We start from the raw sequence: 18,386 nt of genomic DNA on the forward strand, positions 1-18,386 counted from the left end.
CTATGTATTATGCATTGATGGAATCGTGGATGTCCATAGGCTAAGACATGTGCATTAATTGAGTTGAATATTTCACCAACAACATTTGACAAAACTCTTCTATGTATTATGCATTGATGGAATCATGGATGTCCATAGGCTGATCCCGAGCTCACATATTTGCAGAAGTAGTGTGGGTGCCAAAGGCTATTTGGAAAAAATGCACTCACCAACAAAGATCTCGTAGCTTTTGAAGGTGGCATTCCAACAAGAATGCTATTGGAATAAATACAAGTTTATTTTCCTTCATAGATCTCTCATATTTTGCGTATTGAACAACCCCTACATTTAAAGCCAACAAGAATACACCTTTGAATACAAATTTTACATTCTATTATGCTTTGGTGATATCAAAAATTATATCTCACACTCGTTTGCTATGTTGCAAATGCAAGTCAACTATACGTGGCTCTCTTCAACTTGACCAGTGTAACGTCTATAATGTGTTATGCCTTCACTAGAGGGTTGGAAGTTCCATTTATTGACCCTTCTAGGTTTGAGCATAGAAGATACTACGCTTTGGCAAGCAAAGTGCATTCTTTTTTCCTTCAGCTTTTATAAAAACAACTGCCAAAAATTAACTTATGTATATCCTAGCCACAAATTAATTTACATATGTATATTTTGTTTTGGCTACAAAGTCATTCATAAATGCATTGAGCAAGAGCAGTTTTATTCTAACTAGTTGACACATTTTTCCTAGTTTTTGGCATTAGGCCGGGGCTTCAGCTGCACCACAGCCCTTGTTTTCAAAACATTTATTAATCTCTCCTTTCACATATATTTGATACGCGTTTTCTTAATTTAGAATGAAACAAAATTTATTTTAAACAACACAAGTGCAGAAAAAGTAAAGACATCGTCCTTATCATTACCAAAAGCATCTTGTGCGGTCACCGTAAAGTACAGGTATTAGAAAATATAATAAAATATTTTTCTTGCTCATTACAATTCAATTGGTGGATTAGATGGTTAAACATGAAATTGACAGTACTAGTGGTGTAGCAACATTCATTGCATAAATTGAACTACTTTACTTTTACAATTATAGTTATCTAATTGAAATTGCAGCACTTGCTCTTTGATTTGTTGTAGTTGAATCATGACTTTCATATTCTTTTGCTTAAGACTTGAAGTTCCAAGAACAAAAAGAAGCCACCTGAAAAAAGATGTAGAGTAAAACGTTAAAATGTCAATTGTCTGATGAAAGTTTGTGTAGCTTTGAACTTATGGTTGAGTTACTTTTCTGTTCACTTACATGCTGGTAGCTCTAATTCATTGTAATTTGCTTTATATGAATATAAAATATAAAATTAAAAAACTATAATTAGTAGGAAACCATTTTTTCTTGCCCATTAAAATTGAAGTGATGCATTATATGGTTACAAATGAAATTGACGGCATTCATATGTTGCAACCACAAATATTATCCAATGTTAAAAACTAGCCTGCTGGTGTAGGATGTATTTAGGATCATGTAGGATGTATTGTCGTTTCTTATATATTTGTCAAAATCTAGAAAATAAATATTTATTATTGAGCTATTCATAAACACTATCAATTTCAGGTAGTTAATCAAAAGTTTGTTATGGGTTCAAATTTTGTTTGATGGATTTAAAATTCAAGTTAGAATCAACTTATATATAATCTAAACACATCCAATTGCCAAAATTGATAAATTTGACATTGAAGTTTATTCAAAGATTCCAACCACAATCAAAATCATAATTTCAAGCTCAAATCTAACTTGAGCAACTTGCAATTAGAGATGGAAACTCATTACAAATTACTATTATTTTAGAGTCTTTGAATATTAGCAACAAAACTTGGAAATTTATGAACTAATTCTATGCCCAATCTATAATTTTGAAGCCATCAAAATAACCACCACTTCGAACTGAAGGCCAAAAGCCTAAGATATGAGGCACAATATCATTGTATGACAACCAATTAATGTCATCGTATGACTAATTCATTCCATAGTTACCAGGAGACCTGTTGACGTGTTTTTTATGACAGCGCCTAACACAGAATAAAGTTGCCCAACTGTCACTTTACTCTCTCTTGATCAAAGTACGGTTGTGTGCTAAGATTGCAGTAAGTTCAGACAATCGACTCCAAGGTTCCAATTATGCAATGGATGTGACTCAGTAGGCTCGATGTGATTTGTTGGTAATCCAAGGGGACTTACGTTTGATCATTCTTTCACTTCTTTACTGCGGCTGGAACTTCATCATCGGATATAGCAATTTTGCGATGCTTTTGCTTCAAATGAACTGAACTGAAATGAACTGAAATTAAAGGGGAAAAGGGGTAGAAGGATCTAAATCTACTCCTAAGGGCAATGATATCAACAAATAGTGCTCTAATGGATGAATTCCAAATAAACCAAGTTCTGTTTCACCAAGATTAACTACAACTCCATAAGAACTGGTGCAATCTTCTGAGGATGTTGAAGGATTTTCACATTGAGAAAATGCATTTGAATACCCAACATGGCACAATCCAAACGACTATTCACAATCGAACTTAGCATAAATTTGGTGGCTCAAGCTAACTTTACACTGCAACTTATAATCAACAAGATGCAAAAAGTATGAACCATGGAAATTCTTCAAACACCATTACATTCTCCATTGAAATCAAAGCACTACTCTACTTCTACTCTAAGTGAGGAAGGTGAAACCATGCAAGTTTTGAAAAATAACTTGACTGAACACCATCAGAGAACAATGCATCACTGTTATTATCTCAAAAACTTAACGCAACAATTTCATACAAATCAGTTACAGATGACGGGGTCACCCCCTTATATAGGCCTCCAACCTTGATTACATGCAAACCCTAATTAGGGTTTGACCCAAAAGATTCCACACACATGATACAACAAGATGGGAATAAACATTAATGACCCATTATGCCCGTTTACAATAAATTCCTGCCTACCAAAAATGTCGTCCACTGTGCATTAAATACACCATTATCTATCAAGTTTGCCCATAGCGTCATAAATGCACAATCAACTCCTAAATACGACGGTTACATGCAAAAGATGCTCCACCACCTCGCCATGCATTGACTCAACCGCCATTTGGTCAAATATTCCGACAATGAATGTGTTAGAGTAAAGGTATTAGTTTACTTAATTAATTAAATCATATTGATTTAATAATTAAGTCACCTTTTCTCTATTTCACTTAAGCTAAATTTAGGAAGCTAAACTTAGGAATATTAATAATTAATTTATTATTAATTATTAATTGCTTTTAGGGTTTTCTTTTTTTAGGTTTGATCTCCTTTTATAAGGATTGATCCCTTTTGTAATTCATAATCTAATTATCATTATTGCATTCTTTTGCTCTAGGTTTTCAAAGCAATCTTTGTGTTTTGTGAATCTTCCATTGTTGTGACAGGTTATTTGCATACAGGTGTTCATTGGGTTCTGTGAGGTTGTATTTCACAACTTTAACATGGTATCAGAGCTTCAGACTTGAAGCTTTCCTGTTCTTCGATTGGGAGATTCTACCTATAGAAGGTCTTCTGTGCAATTTGGGTTGATTTGGACCTCACCATTGAATCCGGCATGTGTCAAATAGTCAAGATTGACCTTTTGTTTGTCAATTTTTTATTCACGGGGCCAGATCTGTGAGGGTTTGAAGATTCAGTTTTTTTCCCTAATCCAGGGAGGCACCTATTTTTTGGAGCAATTTGAACAAAAAAGGACCTCACGGTTGGCTTCAGGAGGCCGATTCCACGAATTTTGATATATAATTCGATATATTTTGGCATTGTTGACCTCTAAGGCAAAAAAAAATTTGCTTGTACAACCGTACCCCCTGCACACACTTCAAGAAAAAAAAATTAGGTATTTTTTATTTCTCCTAGTTTTAATTTTTTTTCCAGAATTTTTTTCAAAAAAAGTTCATTTTACAAAAACAAATCAAAAAAAAAATTGTAAAATTTTTTTTTTTTAAAGTTAAAGGGAAGGTGTACCCCCTACTGCAGTTCGTCCGTATGGATTGCAGTCGTCAGGCCTACAGCAGGGTTGGCGTTGCCAACCCCGCTGCCCTCCGCCACGGCTCTGCCTTTCCAACGTCGCCGCCGCCTCAGCCATTTTCCAACCCACATTCCGGCACCGCCACCGCTTCGGCAACCGCCCACCTTTTTCTAGTGCACGTTTCCGACACCCGGCGACCCTTTTTCGGCAACGAATTTTTTTCCGACAAGCGGGTATTTTTTTGGTAGGGAGGGAAATATTCCACTAGCGTCATGCTGACATAAGTGGTACAGACAACCTTGTGGCCCCCTTTGAACCCTCTTTGTGCCCTAAAAGAGGGGTTTATTCTCTTGGGCATACGATATCGTTTTTTGGCAAACGATATATCGTTGGAAAGTTGGTTTCGTCTACTTTCTAGATATGTGGGTTTCATCACTTGTTTTTGCTGCTGGTACATTCTACATCCATTTGAAGTCACACATGTTGTTTACAGTCCCAAGCTTATAACTTTTCACTAGTTTCTCCGTTTTTCGCGATTCCAGCAGCATTGGGACGGTGTTTCAGAGCTCTTCACAGCCATCCATGCACTTTTTCCAGATTTTACTCCAGGTACATTTTATTCAGTTTTTTGTGTTTTCACACTTTGGTGAGTTACTTGGACATATGAGCTCGTGGAAACTACTCGTTTGTGTGGGATGGCTTGTTTTTGGCCGTTCTTCATGTATTTCCAATGTTGTGTCTTTTTTGACATTTTGAGCTTTCATTGTAAGCACTTATGATTTTGTAAATGCACTGAGATAAAGTGCCTCTGTATTGCACATGTATTTTGGGATCTTACACATCAGTTTTGTGCCTTGGGGGTTTGATGTTTGCCTTTGTTTGCCTTCATACCTTTCTCATGCGTGTGCCTTCGTTTGCACACCCTTTGTATTTGCTTGTACTTTCATGTCTACCCGATCAGATGTTCTTGGTTCTTCATGCACTACATTATGGCTTTTAGATTCAATGTACCTGTCATACCTCTCCCTTGTCAGCATTATGGGGGGGTTTCTACTGTTGATGCTAATGCTTCCTTGGTTTCGCACTGGAGTGAGCTATGTATTCAGTATTTGTTCCTATGTACTAGGCAGATGCAGCGGCTGGTTACCCATGCATTTCGGTGAGATGTAATACTTACCATATGGACACTCTTGCATTCCTTTTTTCAGAGGCGATCTTCCATTTTTTCATTTGAATAGTTCTTCAGACTATTGGTACTTGTGCCATCTATATCTTCGGGTTCCAGATGTTTTGCCTGTGTTTGCCATCTGATTCGGATTCGAGTAGTGTCATTGAGGGCACTCATGCAGATTCATATCTTCTTGATCCTGATCATCTTTTGTTTCAGAGGAGGTTCTTATTTCAGCATCTTGGTAGTCATCCTACGACAAAATTTCCAACTTCTTCATGCTCGTCTTTTGTTCCTATCTTCTGGAACATTCTTGTTTGGAGGCTTCTTAGTCCTTGACTTGAGCTTTCATCTCTTCTTGGAGAGGAGTTTTGTTCCCACAGGGTTTTCTCATTTTCTTCTCTTTATAGAGATTTCTTTGTACTTAGGTACCTCAATAGGCCTTGTTGTCGGGACCCATTTTTTAGCTTTCTAGCATCTAGTCTTTAGTTTTTTAGCTTCTCCCTAACTTCATCTTAAGGGGGGTGTAAGAGTAAAGGTATTAGTTTACTTAATTAATTAAATCATATTGATTTAATAATTAAGTCACCTTTTCTCTATTTCACTTAAGCTAAACTTAGGAATATTAATAATTAATTTATTATTAATTATTAATTGCTTTTAGGGTTTTCTTTTTTTAGGTTTGATCTCCTTTTATAAGGATTGATCCCTTATGTAATTCATAATCTGATTATCATTATTGCATTCTCTTGCTCTAGGTTTTCAAAGCAATCTTTGTGTTTTGTGAATCTTCCATTGTTGTGACAAGTTATTTGCATACAAATGTTCACTGGGTTCTGTGAGGTTGTATTTCACAACTTTAACAGAATGCACCACCATGCTGCCATGCAAATGGACCCTGTCGTCATTTATAATTTTCTTGGTTGTGCTTCATTAATACGGAATATCTTCTTGACATGTCGCCAACTCATCCTTTACAAGAATATTTGCATTTCGGGCTCACAAAAGACATTTTGGAAGATTTTCCTGCCTTAGAAGAATTTTCACAAATTTATCCACTCCTACAGGGATCCTATTCATCTGGAATTTCAGGAGAGAAAATTCTCTCATTTGGCCAGTTTTAACCTTTGCCTTGAAATTTCTCCAACCTTGCGGAACTTTCTTCCTCGTCTGGAATTTCATTCTCCTGGAAGGAAATTCCTTCCTTGTCTCGCTTTGGCGCCATGATTCCAACATGGGCGAAATTTCTCTGTCATGGAGGAATTTTAGTCTTGGAGGAAGAAAATTCTTCATGCCTTAACTAATTTTTTATTATTTCCAAAAATTTTGTCCTAAAGGAAGGAATTTCCAACACTTTTTCACTTTTTTCAAGATTTTCTTCATCTTGGACGCATTTCTTCCCTAAGGAAGGAATTCTTTGAATTCTTGAAGTTTTCTTTCTGAACCTTGATTTTCACGTCCTGCTTCCAACCTTGGGCACATTTCGGAACTAAAGAAGAAATTTTGGAAATTTGTTCCTTAAGGAATGAAAATTTTTTTGTGCCTTTTGAGTTCATCTTGTTCCAAGTAAGCTTTTTCATCAATTTGTCACATTTCCTAATTTTTTAGGAATTTTTTCAAATTTGAGTTCCAAGGTCCAAGAGAGAAAATTCTCTTCCCTACCCAATTTTGTCACCGCCTAGAAATTTCTTCAACATTTGGGTGAATTTTCATGCCTGAGAAGGATATTTTGATTCTCTTTCTTGAGGGGATTTTCCTTCTGCATTCTTATCCTTGACTTCTTCCTTGCCTTGGAATCCATCTTTGGGCGGAATTTCACCTTGAAAGGAAAATTCCTTCTTTATCCTTGTCCAACGCTCTACCCTCTAATTGGGTGTGAAAATCACATGATGCAAGAATTCTGGTCAAGGAGGAAAATTCATCCTGACCCTCAGTTTAGCGCTCATCACCTGACTTGGGCATTGATTTGGGGTGGTGCAGGAATTTTGGGTGTCCTCCACACCCCGATTCTAGCTCTCCTTCCTTGATGTTGGGCATTGATTCCACGTTGTAATGTCCCCTACTAGGTTTAGGCTTGTTTTAACCATAATTACACTATTTCAATATACTTATGACTTAAACTAAGTTGATTAGGAGACATATCTATCTTAACGTGAATCGAATCAGTGATATTCCATAGTTCAATCGATCAATTTGCTACTAAATAAATTGTTCATCTACCCCAATAGATGATTAACTCTATCATACTAGATAATTAATTTTATTCTGATTCATTATAAATCATTTACATATTAATTACTAATTGTATGAATTATTATGCATTACTGCAGATTAGTTTCTAAAAAATATTATAATAATTATAATTATTATAATAATATCTATATTTATAACTATTATATACTATCTACATTTATATTATTATTAAATTCTACATAAGAATATTATCGGACTTCATATATTAAGCAAACATATTAAGCACACCCCATGCATACCACCAAGAACAAGGATGTTACTGCCTGTAATTAATAATAGTTCTGATCTGATCTGTATAGTTTTTTTGTCTTTTTATTCTGTATAGTTCTTTTGTCTTTTTATTCTGCTGTTCGATTCATTTATTCCTCTGTCTAAATTATTTTTATTTTAGAATTATCTTATTCTCCATATCCTCCCTTACTTGGAACCGAAATCTGAATATATACGTATACTCTTCCTTTCCTTTTCACGAAGAGTCAAGTCCCTTCTAACTTTTATTTTCATAAATGCATCGCGTCCATTCATAACTATTAGCTATAAAAAAACGATTCATAGAATGATTTGTAATTATTACCGCATAGGAGAAAAGCAACTTCAATCTTATGCGATTTATGTTTTGACCACGATAAGTATATTTCCTTTGTTTTTATCGAAGATCTTAGACTTTGGTTTTTGGTTTCCACCGATCTTCAACCAACTTTGACCATGTTAAGACTCTTAAGACGTGGCTTTCCACTGTTTCCATGTCAGTTTCGACAGTCTTTGCATCCACCGTAGAAATTGAAGAGGAATTACTTACGGACAGTAATATGCGCAAGTTTTTAGATATTCAAATGTCTTATTTATATGAATATCTTTTAAATATTATGAAATATATAATTATTTGTTTTTGTCACCTATATTTATCACTTAGTTTGACCACTGTTTGCTGTTATCACTATACAGTATACTGATTTTATCACTGCACATATATTACTGCATATGTACTTCCAACCTCATGATATATTCTGTGTGCATCTATATTACTGGATATATAGATTAATGTTTTTAGATCACTGTAGTACTGTCTGCATCTATATGTTTAGATTAGGATTACAATCAGACTGCTGCATATGTATGTGTAAGGCATACTAATGTAAGCATCTTTGGAACATAGTAAGCATACAATCTTCTTTGATATCAATGACAATTTTTCCAGCAAATTATGTTTATAATATAATATTAATTTATATTTTATTTGAATATTTCAAGATATTACTAGCAATAAACATTAATAAATATTAATTAAATAATAAATAAATTTTAAATAATCATTATTTGGTAATTATTATATTAATTAATAATAATAATAGATATATATGACGATCAAGGATTTTTTAATTCTTTTTGTCTACATTCGTATCCTTGACTTCTTCCTTGCCTTGAAATCCATCCTTGGGCAGAATTTCACCTTGAAAGGAAAATTCCTTCCTTATCCTTGTCCAGCACTCTACCCTCTGACTAGGTGTGGAAATCACATGATAAAGGAATTTTGGTCAAGGAGGAAAACTCCTCCTAACCCTCAGTTTAGTGCTCATCACTTGACTTGGGCATTGATTTGGGGTGGTGCAGGAATTTTGGGTTTCCTCCACACCGCCTTTCCACTTTTAGTACGATTTCCATAGCCATTTTTTGCTCCGAAGCCTACTTTTTCAAACTTTCCAGATTTAGAAATGTTCAGGAATGCTCAGTCTTGTCAGGGCCCTTACCTGTTGATGATCCTGTCAAGAATAGACTTACTATAAATAGTAAGTATTTCCAAATGTCAAAATTAGAGCAAAGCGAGGCAAGATGACACTTACTAAAAATAGTAAGTTTCATTTTCGACAAAATAAAGACAATCCAAGAGGCAGTGAAATCCCTAAAAAATAGGACTCGGAATTCACTCAAATTTCACTAGTAGGTTCCTTGAAGGGTCCTGATTCCAATGCAATGTTCAGTTTTTCCAAAACCCTAAAGGAAAGGTCTCAAATCCAAGTCTGAAGGGAAAAACCCTAAAATAAGCGAAAGAGGTTCCAGACTTAGCCAAATTCACTCAAACAACTTGCGGACTTGATCAGTGTTCATCAGAAACACTTGCAGACCGGGGAAACCGAAGGAATTGCTATGAAAAGACCCAAAGAAACACAACCAAAAGACCAAGAGGACCTAAAACAAAGGGGTCCCCATTTGCAATGAGGCGATGAGTGAAAATGTCACAACAAGACCCTTCTCCTACCACTGGGGACACGTCTCAGAGACAGAGACGTGTCTCCATTACCGGAAACGTCTCTGGAAACTTCTTGACGCATAGGGTGCTTTTGGCTATCGTCTCTGAAGTCTCCCAACCAAAAATTGACATCTCTTGCTAGTAAACAAAAGGCAAAAAAAGGAAAGCAAATAAATAAATTAAGCCTACAACAAAGCATAGTCGTAAGAAAATAAGTAATAACTAATAAAGAAACCGTGTCGCATGAAGACAAAAATCCATGCAGAGTTATAGTGATTGGATCTATTGACACTATAGACTTTTTGAGAGGGACATAAGCAGTTGTATGACTGATTTCTTGTCACTGTAATGGTCTAAAGAGAAATTGTCTTTACCATTTAGCCGACAATAGTGAGTGTGCTCAACACATATATTACCTTACTTTCACTAAACCATTTAGACCAGCTATGGTACTGGCATTATAAGCAATTTTAATTTCATTTTTTGTTAAATTTTGAAGTTAATGTTACACTTTACCCCTGTTCTTGTTTTCAAAGTTCTCTGTAATGATATTTTCTAGAAATTATTAAATTATATTAAAAAAATTGGCATCTCAAAGCACCCACGTCTCCTATTTTTGAAAATTAGTTGTACCAATACCAATACCAATCTCCGAAGTCTCCAAGTACCCCCATCTCCTAGTAACCTTGATTAATTCATCCCAAAATAGAAAACATAACTCAAACAATTTTAACCCATGTGAAGAGTGGGCACAAATCCTCCAAAATAGCACCCCACACAACATGCAAAGATTTTTCGTTTTCTCCTATCACCTGGGATTTGGAAAGTGGTATAAGTCAAGTTGAGTCAAATCGTAACCACCACCAAGACGCTCCACCTCACTCCTTAATGTCACTGTTAACATAGTCTAGTTGCCACTACACCAAAAGTTTGAACTGTTAGTGAGAGCACCACTAGAGAGGTTAGGGTGTCGAGGAGGGTTGAGGGTCCCACATGACAACAATTTAGCCCCCCAAGCCGAGAGCTCCATACTAGACACAGTTGACCACAAGGTGAGTACGCTGTTGCCGGTGGGAGTCGAACCCTCCCTAGCAAAGTCGTCAGTTTTGTTAACACGATCCAGCTGCTACTACACCAAAAGTTTGAACTGTTAGTGAGAGCACCACTAGAGAGGTTAGGGTGTTGAGGAGGGTTGAGGGTCCCACGTGACAACAGTCACTACAACCAATACTTACAAGTTATAAAGAGAGTAATAAAATAATAATATCAACATTAACAATTTCAAAATCACAACTATTAGAACATGCTTAAGGATCCTTTCCCCTAACATTTCCTATAAATATTGAAAATAGTTACAAATTACAATGACAGCCAAAAGAGTAGCTATTCCAAACACAATATTATTCAAAAGATGTTTATACTTAGCTTTGAGAACGGTGTTGAAGATATTCCTAATTTAGGCTATATTGTCACCTCTTCTTTTGCCTCCGTTGCTGTGTTCTCCCCCCTATGCCACTTGATACTTCCATGATTTCTTTGCTTTCTTTAGACACTGGGCTCACCTTCACCTCCTTCGTGACTGAAGAAATTTGCTCCCAAAAGGAACCGTGCTTCTCATCGCCTATTCCTTCCCTCTTCTCTTCACCCTTGCCTCTCTGCTTCTCCTCTGACGAAGTTTCCTCAAGTTTGAACGATGTCCATAGATGGTTTGTAAGCTCTCCTTCAGGCATAGGATGGAAGGAAATAAGCTATCAAATGTAGAGGAGGATGGTTTTGCTCCTTGACAAAATCTTAGTTGCCAAAAAAAGCCACTACCAATGAAATATTTTTCCCACAAGACTTCCTTTATTTCACCCTACAACTGTTGATACATTTTGTTAAATAGTTTGTATGCATCTTTTTGCCTTCACATTTTGCTTGCAATTTTGCCAAGGATTCAGACCTGCTGGTCGCGTGAAGTTATACGTTATGTTCTTCTTACATTTACCCTTTTAAACGTGAGAATGAATAGTGGATCATACTATTCTAGAAGTCACCAACACCAAATCCATTACAAATCTGATTTGAAGAATGCACTGTGACATGGGCGTTTTGTCAAACAGTTTACGCGCACTCTCCTTTCTGATCCCATTCCTTGTAATGTCAAAAATAATCCTCACACCTAATACTTCTTTCCTCGGAATGCACATTTAAATCAATGCAACAGAGATCATGATCATGGACTTTGTGTCTCATCAATTCCCCACGTCCTCCATCGTTGTAAAATAATTGAAATGTTTATAAAAGGCTGAATTTGTATGAACATTGTAATTTTGTAAAGGATTTGTCATATGAAGTTTACCTTAAATCCATCACAAATCTGACTTGAAGAATTCAATACAACAAAACAAAACAAAGGCATTTTATCAAACAGTGTACGTGCATTCTTACGTAAGGCTTCCCAAACACTTTGTTACAAATCTGCCTTAAACTTTACTTCAATTAAAAGATTGAAATAAAGTTTGCGATAGAATAAACATCATTGCTGCTAAAGTTTATGGGAGGTGGAATATTAGAAAGGCAGACTCGCATGCGATGGGGAGGGTACCTTTTGATATGGACTTTTATTTTCAAAACATTTATTAATCTCCCCTTTTCACATATATTTGATACATGTGTTTTCTTAATTTAAAACGAAACAAAATATATTATAAATCATACAAGTGAGGAAAAGTAAAGACACCATTCTTACCATTACTAAGACCATTTAGACCATTTCATGCGGTCATCCTAAAGACTTTGGTTTTAAAACTACCTAAAAAGCAACTTTTAAACGAGAGTTTAAAAAAAAAAAAAATTATAAACCACACAAGTGTAGGAAAAAGTAAAGACGTCATCCTTACCATTACCAAGACCATCTCATGTGGTCACCCTAAAGACTCGTGGCTATAAAGCCATCTTAAAAGCAACTTTTGAACAAGAGTTTTTTAATAACATTCTAAGTGTCTCCTTGATATAGTTTACTTTTTAGGTAGCTCGATAGACTAAAAAAAATTCAAGTGTCTCCTTGGTATAGTTTACTTTTTAGGTGGTTGGATAGATGGCTCCAATTTATAAATGATTACTCAAGGTTTTCTCATATTTGGCTTGTTGAGATGTTTGATTTGAAAAGAGTATAAAAATTGGAGTTTTCGATCAAAAGCTACACCCTTTGGAAGGCACCCTACTGAAAAACCATAGATAAGATTTTTTTCACACTCCATTTTCTAACTTTTAAGTGAGATATCCAACAAGGAGAGATTTTTGAAGAGTCGATGAGCATGAGCACTCTCCCACAAATTTTGTTAAATCAAATAGAAAACCAGAACTTTGGTATGCAAGATCTAATTGTTGCTTTTCAAACAACACTCCAATGTCATGTAGCCAATATGTAGGCCACTCAAACCCCTACCTTCCAACTTGAAACAAAGGTTTTCATTCACAAATTTGATGGAAGTTTTGATAGTGAAAAAATAGACAATTGACTTCATAGTCTTAGGCGCATTTCAAGACATGGTATAATTTGGCTAACCTCTAAAAGGTGCAAATTGTTGAGGTTCATCTATCAAACTTAGCCTTGGATTGGTGGCAAAATCATCAGATGATGCTTGCACCAAGGGTACAGGAGATCATTGTGTGGTTAGAATTGCAAGAAGCTCTTAAAGAAAATTATATCCCTTTTGGATATATGTGGGATATGTTAATTCAATGGCTTCAAGTTAGGCAAGGTTAGGGTCGATTAGTTCAACAATATATTGATGAATTTGGTGTTATTTTTCATATTGTCGATTTTATGTTTTCCCCTTTGGATATATGTGGGATATGTTAATTCAATGGCTTCAAGTTAGGCAAGGTTAGGGTCAATTAGTTCAACAATATATTGATGAATTTGGTGTTATTTTTCATATTGTTGATTTTATGTTTGTTTTTTTAATGTGTAATCACATTATCATTTTGAGTAATCTTTATTTCATATTTACAAACACATTTAAAAGGTAATATTGTATTTTACTTTACCTTGTTTTACAACAATTGGTATTCGTGCTAGCAATTTTGTTGAGAGAATGATACCTTCTCTTAAGTGTAGAAGGTTTTTTAACTATAGTGGGAGTTTTTTATTTTGGTTTTGCAAATTTATTGAAAAAATTGTATATCGTGGCCACTACCTCTCATCAAGATATTGACAAATTGAATAACATTAGCTACAAAAAATGGAATTTGAAGATGGAGGATCTCTTTGAAGAGAGTTCAGCTTCAGAAGACATGAAGCCATTAGCAATGGCTAATAAAGATCGGAAAAATTTGGACAGGAAGGTATGAGGAACCATTTGATTGTGGTTGGTTGATTTTATCCTCTTGCGAGTCTTTGTGGAATACATTGCATCTAAGTTGTGGAAGAGGATGGGTGAAATATATCAAATTAAAATTTTGTCTAACAAGTTATACCTCAAAAAACATTTGTACTTTTTAAAGATGAAGGATGGTGATTTTATTGATCATTTATATGTTTTTCAGTTTGATTATAATTTAGCTTGCATTAGTAGAACTTAAAATAGAATATGAGGATAAGTGTAGTTTGTCGCTTTTTTCTTTCCTCAAATCTTGGGAAAATCTATTTGTTGCCATAAGTGGTGGTAGTGCAAAGTCAAATATGAATAGTCTCATGTTGATACATTTATCTAAGAGGAAATGAGAAGAAAGACTATGAATGTTGGCTCCCAAGATTCCTTGTATGTATGAGGTGGGTCCAAAGAGAAAGGGATTAAAGGGGATAAAAGAAAGAAGTAAAAAAGATGTTCTAAGACCCCTAAAAAGAGAAAAGTGAAGTGTTGGAATAGTGACAAAGGGGGGCATGTGGAGGAGTGTAAGAATGAGAAAAAAAGTGTAGATTACTCCACAAAAATGTCATTGAATGATAGTCATTATGATGCTTTGTTTATTTTAGCTAACATTATTAGTAATGATTATTGACTTATTGATTTAGGTTGCTCCAACCATATGACTCCTCACAACGAGTTGTATGATATATATTTAACTTATGATGGTGGGGATTTTTTCCTTAGATATAACTTACTAAGAATATTGTCGATAGGGGAGCTTGGTAAAGTTGTGTTTCACTGATTGAAGGATTAAAAACTTTGATAAAGTTTTGTATATTCTAGTACTTGCAAAAAGTTTACTTCCAATATCCAAGTTGAATGATTTTGGAATGCATGTGGCATTTGACAATTAAGGTTGTAGGTTGGTAAGAGGGAGTTTGGTGATTGCTAAAAGATATCATTTAGGGACTATGTTTAGGCTTAATGCCTCCACTTTTTTATAACTATATAATGTGATTCGCATTGAAAATACATGTACATTGTGGCACCATAGATTGGGTCACATAAGTGAAAAAGGTCTTAAAACCATTTTGAATATAAAGTTGGTTAATAGTATTCATGAGTATTTGATTGGAAAAAATGGTTTTTGAGAGAATTATGTGTTTGGTAAATAGAATATATCATCATTTCCTAATACAGCTAATAGGACTAATAGAATATTAGAGATCATTTCAGATGTGTTTGGACTAGCCGCACTCTTTTGTAAAATATTGTTATTTTGTTACTTCCATTGTGGTGTCTCAAGATACAACTTGGATTTATTTTACACATGTAAAGTTTGAGGTTTTCACTAAGTTTAAAGAGATGAAAGCTTTGGTTTAGAAACAAACATGAATTATAAGATAAGGGTGTTGAGATCTCATGGAGATGAATATTTTTCCAAGTAATTTGACAAGTTTTGTAAGAATGAAGGTATTAGTTGATAGAAGACTTCTCCTTATTCTCTCCAAAAAAATGGGGTAGAAAAAAGAGTGAACCAAACCTTAATGGAAAGAGCTAGGAGCATGTTGAGAGTGCAAAGATTTATAGATTTTTTGGGAAAAAAGCTATAAGTACTACTTGTTATTTGATTAATAGATCTCCTTGTTCAACTATTGTTGATAAAAATCCTTATGAAGTGTAGATAGATAGAAATCCTTATGTTTCATGCTTAATGATCTTTGATTGTGAGGCTTTCGTTCATGTGCATCAAGAGAAGTGATATGAACTAGATGCAAAAGATAAGAAATGCATCTTTGTTGGTTATGGTGAGAATGTAAAAGGTTATAAGCTTTAGAATCCTCTAACTTGAAAAATGGTTTTTTATAGAGATGTGATTTTTAGGGAGTTTAGAGCTTAATTGGGTGTAGAACAACATAAGAAGAAAGATAAAACTAAAATAGTGCACTTTGAAACAAATATAGAAAAATAGGAAGATGCACATGTGAAAGAATAATCAGATTGATCTAACTTGATGGAGAAGAAGAAGATGGTTTAGAGAGTTCAAATGATGTGCATAATAAGCACATAGAAGAAGATGATGATGATGATGAAGCCTTGAGAAGGTCCACAAGGAAATGGAATCCAATTGATAGGAATATCCCACCAGACATAAAATATTGTGTTGATGCATATTGGATAGGTGACTTGGATAGTCAAATTTCAATAGTGGCTATGATTTTACTTTTTTAGGGTGTAGTGAGTTGGATGAGTAAAAGAAAGGATATAGTTGCATTTTCCATCATTGAGGTAGAGTATATGGCTGCTACAAATGCCTCTAACGAGGTCTTGTGGTTTGAAATAATTGGCATAGTTATTTCTTTTGATTTCAGAATTGTAAGGATTTGATGTGACAATTAGAGTGCCATATATTTGGTCAAAACCCCTATATAGTTCTCATACTAATAATGTTTATGTTCAATATCACTTTGTGTTAGAAATTATTGAGAATTGTAAGTTCTCGATTTAAATTTGACACTTTGGATAATGTTATATAGATTCTCTCACAAATCCAAAGATCATGCAGATAATTTCTCTTGGTGCAGAAAGGCCATGGGCCTTGCTCAATTCACTTAATTTTATTATTTTGTATCTTATGAATGTAATTGTATTGTATAATGTCAAGTGGGACTAAATGTTAGGATTAGGTGACATTAAACTTGCAATTCTAAGTCATTTTCATGTGTCGCCATGTTCCTTGGAATGGGTTGGATACTTAGGGGATATGCGAGTATAAATAATTAATATATTATTCTATGATAAATTGTAATTACATTTATGAAGGTGAAATGGCTTCCAATGATGATCATGGAACATATTAGGAGAATATTTATTTTTTATGTTCACTGTCTAGTTAGGGATGACTCATATTTGAATGTATGTACATGCTAGTGTATGTCATTTGAATGCTACCTAGAGTTGGGCACCCATGTTTGCATATTTTTGGTTTGAGCCATCAAAGCCATTGAAGAATAATAGAGAACCCAATATTGACCATTTTTTATTGCTTGTAGGTTAGGCACCCACGTGAAAGCCATGCAATGTTTAATTATCATTTACTATGTTTATGGGATGTCCACTAAGGGAGGTAGGGGTTTTTCCTACGGAGTTTTACTTGTAATTTTGGGATACCATTGTGCTTTTCCCTTTCACAAATCCCTATATATTGGAGTCTTGAAATAATAGTTTCATGTTGAGTTGGACAATTTTATGCTTTTAAGTTGAATTTGCAATCAAATTACCATATTGGGTAGTATTTATTTCAGCTATGCAAACACATTTAAAAGTTAATATTGTAGTTTAGTTTACCTTGTTTCTCAACATCTTCAACTCCCCACATATGATCATCCCCAACCATACCATATAGGTTGGGTACAAGAACATAGACCTTTTAAATCAATCAACAATGTTTTCGTAGTGACTTTTGTTATTGGGTCTTTCCAAGATACAATCAAATGTGTTGTAAGACCATTAGATTTCTTATATCTCCTTCTTGGATGACCATTCTAGTATGATCATAGTGCAATTTATGATGCATTTAAATACCAACCATATCAAAATAGATGAAAATGTGTATAAACTTACTTCTTCAAGTTCTATTTAAATCACATTTCTATTTTAAGTAAGCATGATACTAAACAAGAAACTTACCAAAATACTTAATGTTCATTGTGTATCGTTTTTCAAGCGGAGGATAATTAGGACAAGTTGTAGCCTCTTGCTTTAAGAAGTTCAGTGAAGAACTACTAATATTTTTTTGAAGAGCCAAAAGGTTTATATGTTAGAAATATCAATCATTATATAGATTTAGTTCCAAGGTCTTTCTTGTAAAAAAATTTACCATATTTCCTCTCATAGATTGATAGTCCAAAAATAGATAAGTAGATAAAAAAATTATGGAAGAAGGGAAAATCATCCAACTCAAAACCTCTAATTGTTTTCCTTCAAATTTTATCATTCCAAAAAGGAGAATGATGAATGGAGAATAATAAATGAATATAGAGATTTAAAAAAAATAATTATAAAAAGCATATATTCTTTTTTTAAGATTGATGACCTTTCAGATCATCTTAAGGGAGCACAATATTATGCAAATGTTGATCTTGCTTGAGATTATCATCTAGTAAGAATGGATCCTACTGATTATTGGAAAATTGCCTTCAAAATAAATTTGAGCTATAGGAATTGTTAATGATGCCTTTTGGACTAAATAATGCTCCCTACCATATTTATCTATATCATTAATAAGAAAATTGTTAATGATGCCTTTTGGACTAAGTAATGATCCCTACCATATTTATCAAA

General features: G+C 34.4%; 1 protein-coding gene across 2 annotated transcripts in view; it reads right to left on the minus strand.

Annotated features, from left to right (window-relative positions):
* The window catches only part of LOC131078550 (uncharacterized), a 43,452-nt gene extending 31,183 nt beyond the window's left edge, over positions 1–12,269 (minus strand). The window contains exons 1-2 of one of the 2 annotated variants that reach the window (XM_058016274.2): positions 11,179–12,269; positions 886–1,198 (exon numbers count right to left, since the gene is read on the minus strand). In XM_058016274.2, coding sequence (XP_057872257.2) covers positions 1,051–1,198; positions 11,179–11,435 — 405 coding nt within the window. In that variant the 5' untranslated portion in view covers positions 11,436–12,269 and the 3' untranslated portion in view covers positions 886–1,050. Of the gene's footprint in view, positions 1–885; positions 1,199–11,178 lie in introns of those variants that run through there. The other variant, XM_058016273.2, reaches the window with a different exon arrangement.
* Positions 12,270–18,386: the final 6,117 nt, after the last annotated feature.

Source organism: Cryptomeria japonica, chromosome 8, assembly GCF_030272615.1.
Source record: "Cryptomeria japonica chromosome 8, Sugi_1.0, whole genome shotgun sequence".
Taxonomy (NCBI): Eukaryota; Viridiplantae; Streptophyta; class Pinopsida; order Cupressales; family Cupressaceae; genus Cryptomeria; species Cryptomeria japonica.